Below are 18618 nucleotides of genomic sequence, written 5' to 3' on the forward strand. Positions count from 1 at the left end.
CATCAGCAAATGGGTTTGCTATTCTATTCTACAGAATGAAAGTGATCCAGAGGATGAACACAGCACAGTTCTGTCATCACATATTCTTTCCAACCTTTTTAACACGCAAAGAACAACTGCTAGTCACAGCACGATCGTTCAACTTTAAAAGAGGTCTTAAATAAAGAAGATCGTCCTAACAAGAGTTTGCTACATGCATCCATAAAGTGCTTTCGGGCAAGGACTACGACTCTCCACGTGAAGGGGGCCGGCTCTGATTTAAAGCTATTTCAAGCACAGACAGGACAGCAGCTCCGCTGGGTTCGGAGCGCCAGGCAAGATAATAAACCACATCCTATGGGCTCCCCGCGCCTCCCGGTTGGCAACTTCGGCGGCAGCTCTGGCTGCTCCGCACCCAGCCGCGGCCCAGCCCTGCGGCTCCTTCGCCAGCGCTTCGAGATCCATCTCCCCGTCGCTCCTCTCCTCCACCGCCCCTTTCCCTCACAGCCTCGGCGCGCGGCGCCGCCGGGCGGGGCGCCGTCCCCTCGCCTCACCTCAGCCTCCTCCGCGGCGCCCCGCCCGCCGAGCACCTGCGCGCGGGCCTCGCGGGGGCCGCCGTCCCCCCCTCCCCCCCGCCCGCCAGGGAAACCGGCTGCGCCCGCCGCTCCTCGCCGAGGACGGGGTCGGGGCGTCTGGCATGCCCGGGGGCTGTCGGTCGGGCCCGGCCGCAGGCCCCGCCCGAGCGGGCACCTTTGCCGAAGGGCCGCGGGACGGCCCGGCCGCACTCACCTGTCCCCGCGAGCGAAGGCTCCAATGGCGCTTACCTGTCAGGAGCAGCCGCCCGGCGCCACCGCCCCGCGGTCGTGGGACCGCTCGGCGGGGGGGCGCCCTCCGCGCCGCCGCCTGCCGGACCAAACCCCCCACCCGCGTCGCCGCCGCCGAGGCCCAGGCTGGCCAAGCGGGAAGGCGGGGCGGGCGCGAGCTACACCGGAGTGGCAGTCGCCCCAGCCAATTGTTGCTCCGTCTCGGAGTATCCACCAATCGCTGGGGGAGGGGGCGGGAGCATGCAGATAAAGAGCCAGTGCGCAGGAGCTGCCGCCGCGGCGTCCGCCTGCAGGTGTGAGCGGGGCCTCAGCGCCTCCGTCCCAACCCCAGGCGGGAGCGCGGCGGGCGGGCGCGCGCGCGCGCGCGCGCGCGCGCTTGAGAGGGCCTGCACGGAGCTTCGGGAGCTTTGCGCGCCGCTCTGGGAAGAACTGCAGAGCCCTGCGCACCCGCGCAGTACGTGGCAGGTGTTTTCCCCGCATCTTTTCCCCGGAATTGCTGGAGAAATGCAATCGCGTTACCTGTGGATATAAGCGCGTTCCAGGCATTCAGCGAGGCAGAGGCTGCAGTTAAAGACCAGACTGTTCCGTAGAGGCGAGGACTCGCCGCCCCGCAGCAGCCCGTCCTGCCCCGCTTCTCGCCGGCATTTCTGGCTACGCTCGACGGCGCCGATGACCCCGCGCTGCTCCGGGCGCCCTGCGCGGGGCGCCCTTCGGGAGAACAGCCGCCCCCGCCCCGCGCGGCGCGGGGTTCGCGCGCGGCCCAGCCCGAGCACGCCCCGCAGCCCCGGGTGCCCGAGCGCCGGCGGCGGCAGCGCCGCGAGCGCGGCTGGGCTGGCGCTGGCCCCGCTTCCCGCGCGGGGCGCCACCGCAGCTTGAATCAGTTGTCAAGTCAGCCAGCACCCCCTCGTGGTGCAAGGACCAAAAGTGGCCTTGAATCGATTTACGATTTTTGTTTCAGGTAGGCGCATTGCATGGAGAAATAGTCTGATTTAAAAAAAAAAAACAAACCTTGAGCCTTAGAATTTTCCCCAAATTTATTAAACCGTTTCCATCTATTCTGCCAATGTATCGAACACTCAATTGAAATATTTCCTAAATCCATTCACAGTAAATTGGAATATCTTATTTGATATACGTAATGAAGTGTTTGTGGGATCAGATTCCATTTTTTTTCCCAATATAATTACTGCAAGAAAATAAACTCTACAATGTGTCCTGCTCTTTGACTGCTCTAGTTTGTCGTCAAGCTGTTTCAGGTTTACACTAATTAAAAAAAAATATAGTGGAGGGTATTAGCAGGTACACCCCGGACAGCTGAGCAAACTTTCTCATTAGCTCTCTTAAATGGTCCTTTACATAACCTTTGCATTTGACTCCCAGGGAGCTGAAAGGGGTGACTTGCAGTACTGCTTCTACATGTGGCAATCTAGGACCCGTGCTGAATTCAGATTGGCCCTAGCCTGGAGGAGAAAAGATGCACATTGCAGAGCGTTTTACATACCAAATCATTACAAGTGCATCAAATAAAATGAACAGTGGCTTTGGGCAAAGAAGTACAAATTGACATTGTAATTATGAGTAGTATGTTCCAGAATTAGTATTTCATTCAGTGCAACACAAAGCTTTCCATCTTCTAAGGGGTTTTGACAGCATCTCTCATCTGTCAAAATGTTTAGTGCTAATTTAAAATATACTCTTTCTCTGCTGTATATCTCATTCCCACTTAAGACTTTGTATGGAAATGGCCATATCTTTCCTTTTGCTGACTCTACCACAGTACAGTAGCTTCCAGGACCTTGCTGATCATACACAGCAGTTCTGGGCAGCCTCCTGTAGGCCTTTACACTGGAAGGACATTGATACCCACTAGCCAGTCAGAGCTCCGAAACAGTGGACACAGTTTACAATACAATTCTACTAAAATTTAGAGGCAGGATTTAAGGAAACAAGAAATGCTATAATAAAAGTAGGAGAAATGAACCAAAATCAGTTCTGGTAACACCAGGCCTGAACTGCTTATCTCAGACCTAGAAGTCTTGTTTGCTGTTAAAATGATGAAACATTAAGTAGTTGTGGTAACCATAACTTTCTTTTATGGATTTCTCTGACAACTTCACCAAATTAGCACTTTTAAAATAAGTTGTTTTTATTTGTACAACCTAGTTCTTTTATTGGATAGCGGTGCTAAAATAGCTTGAATTTTTTTCCAAGTTATTAGGGACAAACTAAAACAAGCAGAGTTGAATTTTAAACATGCATACTGTACTATGGCACTGTAGTTATTGCCATGGATTGCAACTTTAAACAAACCTGATCTGTCCAAGGTCAGTGGTGTATCCCTGCATAGAACTAGTTGAGGTTGAAATCCTATGCAGCAAAATGTTACCTAGGAAAGAATAGAACTACAGAGAATCCCTCACAGTGATTTCTAAGTGTTAAATCCAAAGCGCCTACATTATTCTATTAAACCCAGAGATATTTTTAAATCTTAAAATAGTCTGATATGCATCCTCACAACAACTATTTCACGTGTCAGTAACAGCAAGGAAGGGATCCATTACCTGAAGCCACCATGCTCAATTCCATGCTCCATGTACTGTAGAACCTGCTGTTCTTGTCCTGTGGAGAATTTTCTTCTGGGGCAAAAGGAGAGAAACTAATCTTAAAGTCTCCTTCCAGATACTGTGAGACCTTCTGTGCACTTGGATGGATAAATACTGTTGTATGCAGTATGAAAATTTGACTGCAATGTCGTAATTTCATCTTCATTCTTACTTTATTTGACTACTTGACTAGTTTTGACTTATTAAACCTATACAGATTGTTTTCTAAAATGGTTGCTTTGGTCATCTCAGCTCTTTTTGGATCTCTCCCTTCACAGATTTCCCCAGTTTTATTTTCAAAAAACTGTTTATCTTCCCTTTTAAGAGCCCATCCATTCATCTTCAATGTAGCTATTTTCCTATCATCACATTTCACTTACGTCAAGATCACTGTCCTTTGTCTAATTCCTATGTTTTCAAACAAGCACCTTTGTACCTTCTCTAATACTGCCTCATAACAATGAATTCTTCATCAGCCTTACAAGATTTCCTCACTATCTTCCTACCTAATGACCTTCATTAATGACCTTCCTAATGACCTTCCTTCCTAATGGCCTTCATTAAAGGTTTGTTCTAATGACCTTGACCCAACTCCAGGGACAAGTGATCACTATGAGTGGTAATAAATGTTCTTTTGAAAAGCACCAAAAATGTAGTTCTATCAAAATGCAGATTTTTCTAAAGAATATCATTTAAAATTTTAATGGAAAGATTGCACTTTATAGGAGTGTTGCATTTCAATACTAATTCAAATTATTTTTAATCATTTATGGCACCTCTTGTGCTACAGGGCACCCTATCCAGCTGCTGTTGAACACATTGTGCAAGATAAAGACTACTCTGATGTTCTGCATTCCATTCTTACCAAAACAACACATTTCCAGAAACAGCAGACTCGTACTAGTTCTATGTGAAAGAAGTTCCTACTTATTATTCTATTTGCTCCCTAACTCTCCCTTCCCCTCCTTCTCTGTCTCTTGCCCCCACCCCCAAAACCCAAAACAATACAAAACAATCCACTTTGGTACTCTAAAGGACATTCTGCTCCAAAGGGAAAAGTTATCAAGAATTCTCCAACTTGAACATGCATAATATGGTCTAAATAAACATGCTGTTTTTTTTTTCTAAAAGTAAATAGAAAGTAGCCAGCCATAACAAGGAGGAAGCTTGTTCTCCCTTGCCTTCAAGTGGAAGTATCTAAGAGATACTGGAGTCGGCGACCATTGCTATGTGCAGTTCTTTCTGCATACACACATGCTAAAAGCAACTTCCACAAGGTGGCCAGTGTGGTGTAACATTTGTGCTAGAATCATTTGTGCTAACTATCTGCTATAAACCAATCTATAATGTTCATAATGCCGTTGCTGAGGAGCCTACATTTTTTTCCAACTCACAACCCTACACAGATAACACAAAGCTGCTTGTATTACTGTTCTGTGGATAGTAGCTTACAATGAAGGACACCAAGTGTTTTTCGAGAGAACTGAATCCTCGCCAGATGACAGAATTCTGCCAACTGGAAATAAAGGAGGTGGGGAAGGAAACAGATTCTAGCTAAAGTTTGCTAAGTTCTGCCCCCCTTCTCTCCTCAGATAAAAGCAACATTAATTCCACATTTCACAAGTAATTCGGAGGGGGGAGAAAAAAAAAAGAAAAAGAAAAAAGACATGACTGTTCTTTTAGCATAGGGGATTTGAGCAGATATATATATATTTTTGGTTATTAATTCTGAAGATGATAGCAATAAGGTCTATGGGAAACGAAAAGCAGGGAGAAGCCACTCAAGAACTACATCTTTCAGCTGAATTAACACTATGTAAACACACCTCTTGCTGCCACATAAGGTTACAACTCATTTGAACTTTATTATAAGAACAAAAGTTTTTGCTACATACATCTCATACACAATGAAAAACTGGCCACAATGCCAATAAATTTTAACCAAGTAGTAATAGATGTGTGTCTATGAATTTTAAAGCAAAAATGCTTTCTGTAAGATTCTAGTTGTCCCAGGAAGGATCAATCTATCTCAGCAAAACAGTGATAGGACATTTAGTACTTGGAGTTTAGGATGCATTTAGCTACCACTAGAAGTTGCTTGTTACAAAGGCACTTAGGGAGTTGTCAACAGCCAGTTGCAATGAAACAAAGCTCTCTCATCAGACAGCTGTAAGTAACCAGGTAGCTGCTGGGTACTTTCACCCAATGGAGCTTGTTGTCTAGGAAGGGTATCCCAGATTTGCTGAGAACAGCATTAGTTCTACTGATACATATGATATATAACAAGCTGCTATGGAAACAAAACACACCTCCCATCCCAACTGATTCGCATCTAGCTTGGTGTTAAACAGATTGCCACCAGCGGTCCAGTTTTTTTCATTCTGCTTTAAGGGTCTGACAAGTTTTTGCAGCATAATAACCAAAACAATTACCTGCTCAGAACTAAACAAGCAAGGCTGTCAAAAAAGATAAACTTCAGTGTCATCTCTCTCTTAGAGTTTTTTGATTCTCAACTGATACTTGGATATCTGTATTTAACTGCAATTTTTAAAAGATTTTTCCTGATGTGATAAAAACACAAGTCCTCTACTAATTAAATACCTGAATTTAGACGCTGACACCACAGATATGCTCTAGAAGCATTTTAATTTACAAACAGCAATTCCCATTGACTTTATACCATAAAAAAAGCAATTTACAAGCAAGAAGCATATTCATCAAAACAAAATAAAGCAGCACTGAAATATTCATGTCACAAATCTAAAAACAAATTGAATACAAGAGTAAAATATCATTTGAATAAATATTTTCAAATTCATGCTATAAAATAATCCTTAATGGCATGTTATTAATTATTACAGCATCAGCTTAGCTAGCTTCATTTACTTCACATGATGATGAAGTGTGGAGTTGTGAGGTTACCAGTTTATATTGCAAGATAATGACACCAAGTCATTCAAACTGTTCAAATATTTATAATGAAGAACAACCATACAAATAAAAATCATTTTAAAATACCATTTCTCAGTCAGAAACAAAACAGTTCTAAAATTGTGCATGATTTCTATTTCTAATCAGATATACGACCAAAGACTTGCTATACAAGTTCCAAGGTTGAATTCATAGCATATGTAAAGTGGGAAAAACAGCAGTTTACTACCATAACAGGAATTACTTATATAAACTATGAGCAAACCTGCTCAGTTATTGACACTTAGCTTCACATCCCCTGAAGAAAAACAGGAACACATGTCCCAAGCTTATTTGTTTAGCATTTTTTTTTAAATGTAAACTTGCATAACTAACTTAATGCTTACAGGGATGTGCAAGTAATATTATAACTACAAATATTAAATACAACTATTCTGGCACTTGTTAAAAGATATGTAAAATGCACAAAGGTTATACAATTTGAACATTTTGAATGACTTCACTAAAATTGATTCAGTCACCAGGTATTATGAAATTTACAATTAATGAACTAAACAGTTTCATATAAAGAATTTACACAATTCCCCAAATACTTTCAAATATAAAATTTAATAAATAACCCTGACCAGTCTAAAAGCACCATTCAAGGGTAAAATTCCCTTGCAAAATAGATTAGGTGTTGCATATTTGAGTCCCTTTCAATGGTTTCACGTGAAACCCATTTAGAAAAATGACAATAAAAGAATCACAGTAAACTAATACAAAAAGAAAATCAATTAAGATATGTTTTTGAACGTAAAGCTCATTCAGTCTTTTCACAGCCCTTGATATTCTTGTTCCTTCCTAAATTTCAGTTTAAACACTAGGAGGCCTCATTGTTTTTTTCTAAAAGTCAACCAAAGGCTGCAGCATAAATATGAATTAATGCTTGGGAAGCTTGCATTAAAAACTACCTATTTTGACCTACAGTATATTCTACTGAAAAGTGAATTGACAGTATCCTTTATATGCAATTGAAAGAATTCCCACTAAAATGCAGAGCCAATCTTGAGGCTGTATTGACCTAACTGAACTTCTAATATCCTCTAAATATTTACATAGCTATTTACTAAATATATTTATAAATTTAATAGAAATTATAGGGAAGATAACCGATTAAGAAAACTAAGTGTTTGAAACCACAAACATTAGCAAAGATATAAAATCTTTTATTTTCACAGTTTGTAATAGGTTAAACATCTAGAGGAAAGGACACTGTCACTGTTTTCACATTTGTCTATAATTAAAAAGGTAGATTAAGAAGAGACTCAATTATGAACAAGCCTATATGATTTCATGACTTATTTTGTTGTCAAACTTTTCTTCATATTTTTGACTTTTGCATTTACTGTAAATGAAATGGTAACAGCTCTGTGCTAACCTAAAATTGTACAGAAACAAGACACTGTACAGTACTTCCATAATTTGTTTATAATAACACAGCATATTTTGACTTGGTGGACTTGTGAAATGAACTTCAATTACATAATGTTTCATGTTTCATGGCAATGTTAATCCTGGCATACTATTATGTGACAAGGCACAATTTAATTCCTGTTGCCAGGTTTGAAGTTCGTTTTCTACCAGAGTCACACACTTTATAAGTGTAAATATAATGCTCAATGATGTTTTATGTATGCATCCTTTGAAGCACTGCTTAACTTTACAGTACTGTGTTATGGCTTGATCATTCTTAACACTGCTAGCAGTGGAAAAGGTAAATGGCATATAAACACAAAAATGAGCAAGCAGAACTTGCATACTGTTGGATCATGATATTGTAGAAAAGGTAATCATTTTCTGCTTCTTAACAGTCCTGTTTCAAAATTTTAAACCTGAACCTGTACAATCAAAGTGATGTGTTTTTTGTTTGTTTGTTTTTATTTATTTACTTTTTGTCAGAGACAATTTTGGATAAGTCACTCTTTGGTAAACTCAAACCAGTTATAATAACTTTACAAATACAATAACTATATTTAAATAATGTTAAGATTGTGACACACAAAATTTAAAGAAATACATTATTAATAGCCCATATCCTGATATCCTCAACTTACACTACCATGAAAATAGTCACACCAAAGGCATCACAGCACAAGATGAGGGTTTAAGAATAACTGAATTTCTTAGATTTTGCATTTCTCAATCTTAATTTTTTAAAACTTTTTTTTGCATTTAATTATTTTAAAAACATATATAAAAAATCAGAAAAGCAAAAACAAACCAACCAAACAGCAACAAAAAAACAGTATCAGAAACACCAACATGTATTTAAGAGGGTAAACATATAGACATCCTATTTCCCCTAGGCAGACATATAATATCCCTTATTGGAAACAAAAATTTTACTGCTACTTCAAGAAGAAAACACACTTCCCACCTCCCCTCATCTCCCCAATTTAGGCAGTTCTAAGAGGAAAAGGCAAATTAGGTACTCAGTTTAACTGAAACTGCTCCCATGGAGCAAGTTGGGTTTATAATGTTAATCCTTGTTGCGGACTGTCACAATATTAAGAACTAGTGTATTTTAAAAAGTAACTGCACAAAATATGCCCCAATTTCACGGGCAAAGTGCCTGAAAAGTGTTTTTAAATCTACATAGAGCAATTTGAGCTACAGGAGCACAAAAAGAATTACAAGATAGCAAACCTACCTTTTTGCTTTCAGGTAATTTAGGAATGAGCTTTTAATTTCCAAATTTCAGGAGTTAAAGAACATAGTCAAATACATATTTTTAATATTTGACAAACAAACATAAGGACTAATTATAAAAAGCACAATTCCTCTGTATTTTAAAGAATACGTGATTAGCCAAATTCTGCTTATAAGGTAGAATTTTACACAGTAGTGTTTGCCAGCTCTTGCTTTTGAGGTCTCTTAAGCTATTTTTTTTCTTTTGTTTCACTGTTACCATTAGGTTTCACATTTTATATATTATACTGACCTAAACGATGAAGTTAGCACCATGTTTAAAAAAAAAAAAAGTGAAACAAAAAGATTTAGAGTACTTTTAAAGTTATTGGTGATTTCTTTACACAGAAAGCAACCATTGAAACAATGGGGAAGCCATAGCAACTCTTTGTAATACTAACACATGAAATAATAGACATATTGCTCACAATTCCCATAGAATTTTCTTTTTTATACAAAAACGTACAAATTCCAAGTGCTAACATATCACTTGGAGCTGTAAGTAGGAAGTCAATGTGCACCTGAAAACAGTTCTCTGTGAAGAGACACATTACAACACTGCTTGGAAGTACTGTAGTTTAAACTACACCATCCTTTCAGGTTAGTATTAGCGAACCACAGAGGATGAAGAAGTTAAATTCAGTTACCTGGTATATTTCTACAGTACGAAATAAAGGTAGATTCTGAGGCCAGTAAAAACACATTTAAAACCACAATGCTACTTTTGAGTTTCCTATTTTTTTTTATATATATATAGATCTATATCTATCTCTATATATAAAAAAAGGTCAGCACCACAGGTTGTCCAGGTTGTGTTCTAGACAACTAACAAAAACTCAAACAATTTAACCATAATTTAATAGATTTATGGCATTTGGTTTACATATGTTATAAAGCAAAACTATTAAAATAATGTAATTCACTTTGCTCGCTTTTGCACACAAAGTAATCATTTAATAAAAACCAAACATTCTTCTAAAAAATCAAAAACATCTTCCCAGAGTCCTAATTCCTAGGCAGAGAGAAGACCCAGCAGTTGAAAAACTGGTACACAGTATAAACCTTGACATACTTTTACATTCACCTCAACCTGAATAGGAAAAGTGAAAGCATTTTTTATATATAAAGCAATTTTACATATATAAGCAGACTAACTACCAGAAACAGTTAGTAAAAATGAACAGAATCCATTGTGATACATGGAAGGAATCAAATGGATAATATTCTCTCTCCTCCTTAGTCTTGCATAATCCTCATTATCAGCAACAAGATTTGAGAAATAAAGGGAGACTAAAGCTCCTTGGTATGTATACCCAGCAGAGCTGCTATCTTATTTTAATATCTTTCCCTGCTGTAAATTATGCTTGACAAATCAAGCAATAGGGACACTTTAGCAGACTTTTCCTATCCTTTCCCCAGTACACTGTCTTTTGTATTTTGAGTATCTTCACAAGAAAAAGGGAAAACAAAAACAGCCTCCTTCACAAAGAACGAACATTTATGTAGTCTTCTCCAGGCTGCTATACTTGTACTGAAGATTACTGAAAGAATAAAAAAAATTAAAAATGTATTATTAATGTGCTTATTTGGGTTGCACTTAGAATTTTAATCAGATGTGTTAGACATTGAATGGATTTCCATACTAGAATTCATAGCTTCAGAACCTGAAGCATCATTGTCTACTTTCTGTTCTACAAATGCCTCTGTTCTGTCTGGAGACTCTACTCTGTTTCGTACTTCTGTTACACCAGGGTGATTCTTTCGCAAATGCTGGTTTAGAGTACCCTGAAAAGGAAAACATTTTCCGCAGATCTCACAGCGAAAGGGCTTGTCATCTGTGTGACCACGAATATGATACTCAAGTTGGTCCTTGCGGGTATATTTCTTCCCACAAAACTTGCACACAAAAGGAGTTATTCCCATGTGCAATCGCATGTGTCGATCAAGGCTCCCTTTCTGGTTGAAAGACTTTCCACAGTAGATACAAATTAGCCTCTCATTGTATGGATACCAATGACCTCTTGCATTTCTTTCCCGTGGACTATTTTCATATCCTGGGTTACTCACCATGGTTTCACTGTCAGTCCCTTGCACCAAGCTCTGAACATCACTGTGCAAGTGACCACTGGACACCCGTTTTTGCCGTGCACGCCCCCCTCTGAAACAGCTCAGCATAGACCTTGAAGGACTTGAACTGGTTAGGCTTCCGAAGGCTTCAGACACACCTGTAGCCTGTGATGAGGCATGGGTAAATGAATAAACATGTTGTAACATAGACCCATAAGAACCAACATTGACTGCCACCACTTGCTCTCCATCCACCATTTCAGTATGATATCCATCATCACCAAGGGAAGAGCTATCAGAGCAACTTGGCCTGTCAGACTTTTCCATTTTAACCTTCACCTCTGCGATTTGACTTTCCCTTACTATCAAGTCTCCTTGCTCATGATCACCTTCAATCTGAATCTCATACTCAGACATACTCCCACTGCTTCCTCGATCCGAATGCCCTTCTTCTTGCAGACGACTGCGTAGAGTTTTGCCCGGAGTAGTTTCCATCCTAAGATCACTGCCTGCTGTTGACTGTCGCACCTGAGAGCAATAGGGGGGAGATATCTCAATAGGACTGGCAAAATAGTTGTTGTCTTTAACTCCATTGCGATTTTCTGAATTTTCTTCAGCACCAACAGTGACAGAGTCAACATCACCAACACTGATCTTTGAATGAATACTCTCCAGTATTTGTGTGCATTTATCAATGACACACTGCATTTGTAGAAAGCTGGCTGCAGTTAAAAAACTGACAACATCCTTTAGCTGTAAAGACATCCTTCCAGTGTAACAAAATGAAAGCAACTGTTCAAAAACATTGGGATTTTTAATAACTGATATTGATAGGCCACTCATGGTACTTAATGCTGAATGGTCGCGGAAATACGGAGAACTGGCAGCTAGTACTGCTTTATGGGCTCGAAATGGTTGACCCTGAATATGCACAATTATGTCACATAGCTTTCCTTGCAAGCGGAGTTCATTCAATTGGCTCAGAACAGTGTTGCTGTACTCAGGCACATCAAACTGAATGAAACTGCTGCTGTCCATTTCTACTGATGTAAAGTGTAATCTGAAAGGGGAAAAAAAAAGGAGCATTTACTACTGAGTATGGATACACAACTTTTAATTTAAAAGCAATGCTTACTACAATGCTGAAGTAAAATCGTCTCAATGAACTATATAAGCTGTTAAAATAGCACAGTTGGTATAAACGCTTGATACAATACAAACAGTTGATCTCAGTTTTTCACATTTCTATCATTCAAACTACGCTTCTGCAATCTTTGCAATTCAATTACTTGTGATATATCACAGGCTCCCTGGATGTTTCTAGGTCTAACCAAAAGAAACTTTCTAATTTTGATCTCTGGTAAAAACTGCATAACAATATTCCTATCATCCCAGAAGATTAATAAAGCTGCTAAGCAGGTCAAAATCTTCAGAATCATTACTGGATCTTTAAGTAAGAGACTATATTGATAATCATAGGCAACTACATTGTTAAATTGCCTAAGAATGACTTCTGGAAAGTATTTCATTAAGTCTGAGAAATCTACTAAAGGAAAGCCCAAGATTAATTCACTGCTTACTGTATATATTTATAGTACTTAAGTTTGTTGACACGGATCAATGCCATTTATGCCACTTTATGCCTTTCTGGGGAGACAGCAATTACTCTCTTTTGATTACGGTATCTTAGTACTTGCAGATGAGTTCAGGTTCCTAGAATATGGAAGACAAATGGATTGCGAACACAGAATCACAGAATATTCAAGGTTGAAAGGGACCTCTAGAGATCATCTAGTCCAACCTTCCCACTCAACACATGCTAGAGAAAGCATGGGTGACAGGAAGAAGAGGCCATAGACAGAAGAGGAATCTCTGTCCTCTTCTAGGATTGTGTAACAATCCTTATGCAACATTTTTAGAACTTTCAGTCCTCTCTCAATAAAGAAATCCACATCCTTGTTCTCGAGGTTTGTCTCTTGAGGAAAAGAAAAGTTCGCCATTAATATCTTCATTGAATAAGCCGCACATGGATCCTGGTAGTGAGCAGAGAGGATTATGGAATTGAAGGTCAATAAGGCTAAGGTGTCAGTGTAGTGGACAAGCAGCAAAAAACAAACTCATATCAAGGGAAGCACACTACATTGCTTTGAAAGTAGCAGAAAGAGATCAAGCACACAAAACAGTGACAAAAGCAGCATACAATGAGTTTCTATACCCATATGTTCTTAAAAAGTGCAAGTGAACAAGGTACAGCAATGCAATTGTTGTAACTTTTCCACCTCAGTTCCTTCCTTCCAAAACACTTTCTGCTTCTTGTGATTTTGAAAACATCTGAAGAAAGTGTTAAATAAAACAATTAAATAAATAAATAGCAATTGCACTTGACAGAAGAGACTCCCTCCACTGCTTTTGGCCAATCAAGCTCTCAAGCTCTTAAATCTGTCTCATGGAAACGGTCCTAATGAGGTGCCAGTGAATATAAACTTAATGGACAGGTAGGACTGCAGTGGGAACTGCACTTAGCCTGCAGCCATACTGCTGGGTTAGTACCAGGGCACCCCAACTTTTTCGCATGGATTTAGACAGACAAGACCTATGCAAAAATCTCAGCATTACACACCTTGTCAGAGAGGCAGTCACCACTGCATGTAATGCAATGTTTTACTGATGGAAAATGCTTAGAAAAGAATGATTATCTTTTTTCATAAGAATCCCCAATATCACTATCTAGGAAATCATGTTCACCTTCAGATTATATTCCCATAGACAAAAAGGTATCATTTTATTTGTCTGCACAATGAAATCAGTAGCAGTATAAACCAATTACAGTAGAACTAACCAAAATATTCTTCAGAAAGGTAATAATTAATTACCAAGACTGGCAAGCTGGTAGTTCTTTTAAGACAAAGTGATTTATTCTTGAAACAACCTCTAAGATTATTACAGTTTGAAAACCTCTAAGATTATTACAGTTTGAAAAGGCAAATATGATACCTTTCATCATTTTTTTAAACAGCTTCCTCTAAGTGGAAATATCTAACTGAACTGTCCTGAGGTGACTGCCCCACAGTTAGCCAGACAATCATAGGAAAGTTTTGCTTCCCAAAGCTATGAGACAGTAACTATTTTAACCCTCATAACTTATATCTTCCAGAAGAAAAAAGGTAATGTCTAGTCAAGATACATGACTAGGATCTTCCTACTGAAATAACCTATGTGCATTTAATATTTCTCATTACAGTTTAAAAGAAATTTATTTTAAAAGTTTTGTTCTATGAAAGCTCTTATTTCACTTAGTAATAATAGAAGGTAACAAAATATATACGGTATTTACTTTCACTGCCATATACAGTGACAGCAGGAAAGCATCATTTAATGGCAAAATGAAGTCAATTTGCCAATGTTGTATATCTAAGCTTGCATCTGTTCAATTTCATTCACTCACTGAATCATATCATTTATGTTCATTTCAATTCACACAAAGGTGTGAGAAAAGATTCCTTGCATTCTCTTTAGTTAGCTCATCATTCCTTTGATAGCTGGAAGAACACTTAGAGGTTAAGGGAAGGAATGTCTAAAATAAATCTTTGTGTACCAACTAGATTTTTCATGCTTTGATTGCACTATGTGGAATTAACATTGAAAGCTGTTTAACATATGTAACATAAGCCACAGCGCTACAGCGCTATTCTGCTAGTATGCAGAAATAACTGTTGAAATCTTCACTCTTTTTTTTAACTGGATATCCAGAGGTTATGTAACAGCCATTGTTCATTAGCACATGACAACTAGAAGCAAGATTCTTGCAAGAAAAGGCAACAAGGCCCAAGGAATGGTTTAAAGAAATTGTACTGTGCCAAATGCCTCTAAAACTCTGAAACATTTACAGTACAGAGACAGTAATACAATACATACATGCAACATTTAATGCTTGCTTATTTAGACTATTTCCTTAGTCTTTCATTGTTTACACTGCAGGAATGTCAATTTTTAAACAATTTTTTAAACTATGAACTATGATCTGGAACCCAACAAGCCTTTTGTGCGACAATTACTGTTAATGCTATGATGGTAAAAGTACAAGTATCTGCTTGACTACACAAAGTGATAATCAAATCCATTTTCTTTCAAAGGTCAAGGGTTTAATATACCATTAAAGAAAGAAAAAAAAAAAAAAAAGAAGAAGAAGAAGAAGAAGAAAGCATGGACTTACTTTCCCAAGTATCCAGGAGTTCAAGCATGATCATTCCTTATCACTCTTATTTATGTTTTGGGCACTCTGGATCCCCTCTGGGTTTTAAGAAATTCGCAAAGTTGAATTCTAGAAGTATTATTTACCCTAAAAAAAAAATCACCAAACAACAATCTTTTCTTGGATCAATTTTGTTCTTTGGTTTAAAAATTACTCAAATTTATTTAAACTTAGACACACTGAAGAGTACAGAAAGGGATTGCATATATTGTATACAATTGTACATTGTAAATACAATTTTTTGTATATACAAATATAAATTGTATATATATTGTATATAAATTGTATATAAATAATGAATTTTATTTCTCAGAATATATATGTCACACAGTGATTCAGATCAAAAATTAACAAGTTGAAACAGAGGTCCCGAAATACGCAACAGCACAGCAGAAAAGTCTGCACATTTCTGTTGTGGCACAGAGTTTCATTTTCTTTGCAGCATCTCCAGTGGCATAAAACACACTTCAGCTATGGCATCTTTACAATTAAAGTGATGTCATAAACCTTTTCAGTTTATTAAAGTTGCTTACTTGTTGAATTTGCCACTAACAGATTAAAAAGCTCCTGTGGGTATGATTAAAAACAGCTAATACAATCCACTGTTTAAGTAAACTTTCTAGCTATATTTCTGCGTACTTTTGTTAAGCTTCCTATTGTTTTAGACAATCTATAATACTCTTGATTCCAGCCCCTCAGAACTAAGATGCAGAAACTAAGATGCTTTTGTAATAATGTAAAGATATTCTAATGCAGAAATTATGGAAAAGAGAATTCCTCACAAAAACAGAGCGCTAAGTACAAATCTTGATCTCAAGCCCTCTTTCATCCAAATGCTAACCATTCATGAATCATTCTGCAAATAATTCATATGGTGCACTAAATTCTGGATGTTGTCTGGCAGAATTTGAAGCAGATTCATTTTCACATTAACACACTCACAAAAAGATGAATGTGCTACTAAGAAGCACTTCAGAGATGTATTAACAGCAGCTGCCAGAGAAAGCAAAAAATTGTTACTCTTGCCATCCTGCGAAGACTCTTTTTAGTACTGGACATTTTTAATATCCAACTGCATAAACATATATACATAGTGCTTTGTACACACACACACACACACACACACACACACACTAGTACTGACAGCACTCTGATGCTGTTCTTGATCAGTAAAACTCAGTGGAGCAATTATTAGACCTGTCTATTCAGCATTTTATATATTAAAAAAAAATTATCTGAGCAAACTCCAAGAAAAGGAATCCAGAAACAGAGGTCACAAGGACCACTTTCTTCCTTTATTCCTGAATTGCCCTCACAATTACTTGTCTATATAGAATTACTGTAAGAATAAAAAAAAAAAAAAAAAAAAAATTGGTCCATAAATAAAGGATCATTTAATAACTAGATCAGACTATAGAAATAAACTCATTTTGGCTCCAGAACTCAAGAGACTATAAAACATATGGACCTATTTGTGAACACAGGAAAAAAAAAAGAGATTACTAGAAGATAAAGTACAAGCAGCCTAGATCAGAACAACTATTAAGTGTCAGACAAATAATGCTTACAGGCAGACTTATGGATTCAAAAACACCTTAAATCAGCAATATCTTATAAATATTCAGCACAAGCTTTTATGTTGTCCACAGATTTCATAACATGCATGCATCAGAATACCTTTTATTTAATCTTCCATGGTTACAGCCAATATTTCCTAGATTTCCCAACTTTGAGGAATTCACTGTTGAAGTTGGAGTAAAAGATTTTTTATGTTGTTACGACAATAAAAAGTATTTATTTACAAAGAAGTACTTAATTAATATTACCTATCTCTTTTTTTAATATCAGTCAATCCTGACCATTTTTTTTGCTATTTTTTAAAAAATAACCACACTGTCTAGATATTTGTAACAAACGTATCTGTAGTAGGCTTGAATGGCACAAAATGTGTCCAAAAAGAACATCCTCTACCATTTTCTTTCTTAAGTGTTTTCCTAGTCTTGCATTCCACTACTTTCAATAGACTGAACGTCCTGCAGCTGTCATTAAAGCAAAAGGGTCACTGAAGCACAAACTCCTCCTGACTCCAAGAGTGGAGCACAACCGCTCTGCTACAGATGTCAAAACATTGGTTTTGCTCTGATGTGCTGCAAATATTTTCATCAGGCGCTCTGGGTCTCCTACACACGCGCACAGGCAGCGTGAGTCTCTCCCTTCTAAACAAACCTGGCGGTTTTGCAGGGCCCTCGCAGCAGGGGCAACAGCGGCCGCGTTGCAGCGGCGGGCTCGGCCAGCGGCAGCCGCAGACCGCTCCGGCTTGGGCTCCCTGGCCACCGCTCCCAAGCACCTCGGCCAGCCCGACCCGCGCCGCTCTAAGCTGCTCCCGGTCAGCGAGGAGCCGACACACGCGGCCTGTCCGCCCCCCACCCCGGAGTGACGTCGGTCCCTGCGGGAGCGGAGCAACCGAAGCGACCCGTCCCGACCGCGCCCGCAGACCCCGGCGCCTTCGCTGCCGCCCCCGCGGGGCCTGCTCGGGAGCGGGGACCCCCCCCGGGAGCGGCACCTGTCCGGCCGCCTCGGCCTGGGGCTGAGTGCCCGCCGCTCACCTGGGGCTGTCGGAGCCTCTCACATGGCAAGTCCCGTCCCGTCCGCGGCCCGGCTCTCGCCCGCTCCCTCCGCCGCTTCCCGCCCGCTCCCACAGCCACGCGCACCCGGAAGTGACTCGGAGAGTCGCGCTTCCGCTTCCCAGTGACCTACGGTGGCCGTGGCTGGCGCCGCCCCGCATACCGTCGCCGCAGGAGTCACGGCTGCCCGGCCGCAGCGGACACCGGCTCGGGCAGCGGCAAGGCCCGCAGCGGCGCGGAAAGGAGCCCCGGCACAGCGACCGCCTGCGCAGCGCTCGCGCTGCACGCGTCCTTCAGCCCGTCGCGCACTGGACAAGGGCGTAGCCCTGTGGAGCGCTGGCGGGGCCGCGCTAACCTACCGCGGGCCGCACAGCGCTGCCGGACACCACGCCGTCCTCCACAGGCGGACGATGCGTCTTTCTTGCCCTGGAAAACACAGGCAAAGTCATCTTCAGAAAAGCAGGGAGGTGCAATGGGGCAGAGCAGCGGCCACGTTGAGTCTCTTCTGGCTGCAGTGTAAAGAACAGACAGTTAAAAAGCACAGACACGCAAGCAGCGTTCGTCTACTGGTATCCGGGAATCAAATAATCGTGTTCATTCATTAAATG

General features: G+C 40.1%; 2 protein-coding genes across 4 annotated transcripts in view; both read right to left on the reverse strand.

Annotated features, from left to right (window-relative positions):
- The window catches only part of RALGPS1 (Ral GEF with PH domain and SH3 binding motif 1), a 76362-nt gene extending 75499 nt beyond the window's left edge, over nucleotides 1-863 (reverse strand). For both annotated transcript variants that reach the window (XM_026049235.1, XM_026049234.1), the window contains exon 1: nucleotides 804-863. The gene's annotated coding sequence lies outside the window, so the exon portion shown is untranslated. The remainder of the gene's footprint in view (nucleotides 1-803) is intronic.
- A 9481-nt stretch (nucleotides 864-10344) lies between these two features.
- ZBTB34 (zinc finger and BTB domain containing 34) lies at nucleotides 10345-18039 on the reverse strand. 2 transcript variants are annotated; one of them, XM_026049532.1, is made up of 3 exons: nucleotides 17993-18039; nucleotides 15348-15473; nucleotides 10345-12194 (listed from the first exon to the last, which is right to left on the reverse strand). In XM_026049532.1, the coding sequence occupies exon 3, from the start codon at nucleotides 12170-12172 to the stop codon at nucleotides 10673-10675; it is 1500 nt and encodes a 499-aa protein (XP_025905317.1). In that variant the 5' UTR covers nucleotides 12173-12194; nucleotides 15348-15473; nucleotides 17993-18039; the 3' UTR covers nucleotides 10345-10672. The 2 variants fall into 2 exon arrangements, with proteins under 2 accessions (XP_025905317.1, XP_025905316.1); XM_026049531.1 differs by lacking the exon at nucleotides 17993-18039 and adding an exon at nucleotides 17064-17209.
- Between the last annotated feature and the right edge of the window lie 579 nt (nucleotides 18040-18618).

The sequence above is a fragment of the Nothoprocta perdicaria genome, unplaced genomic scaffold (genome assembly GCF_003342845.1).
Source record: "Nothoprocta perdicaria isolate Ctin4 unplaced genomic scaffold, notPer1 scaffold_6, whole genome shotgun sequence".
NCBI classification, from domain to species: Eukaryota; Metazoa; Chordata; class Aves; order Tinamiformes; family Tinamidae; genus Nothoprocta; species Nothoprocta perdicaria.

Excerpts from the sequence above, each read along its gene's own strand:
- ZBTB34 (XM_026049532.1), bottom strand. The coding sequence starts at position 12,172 with ATGGACAGCAGCAGTTTCATTCAGTTTGATGTGCCTGAGTACAGCAAC.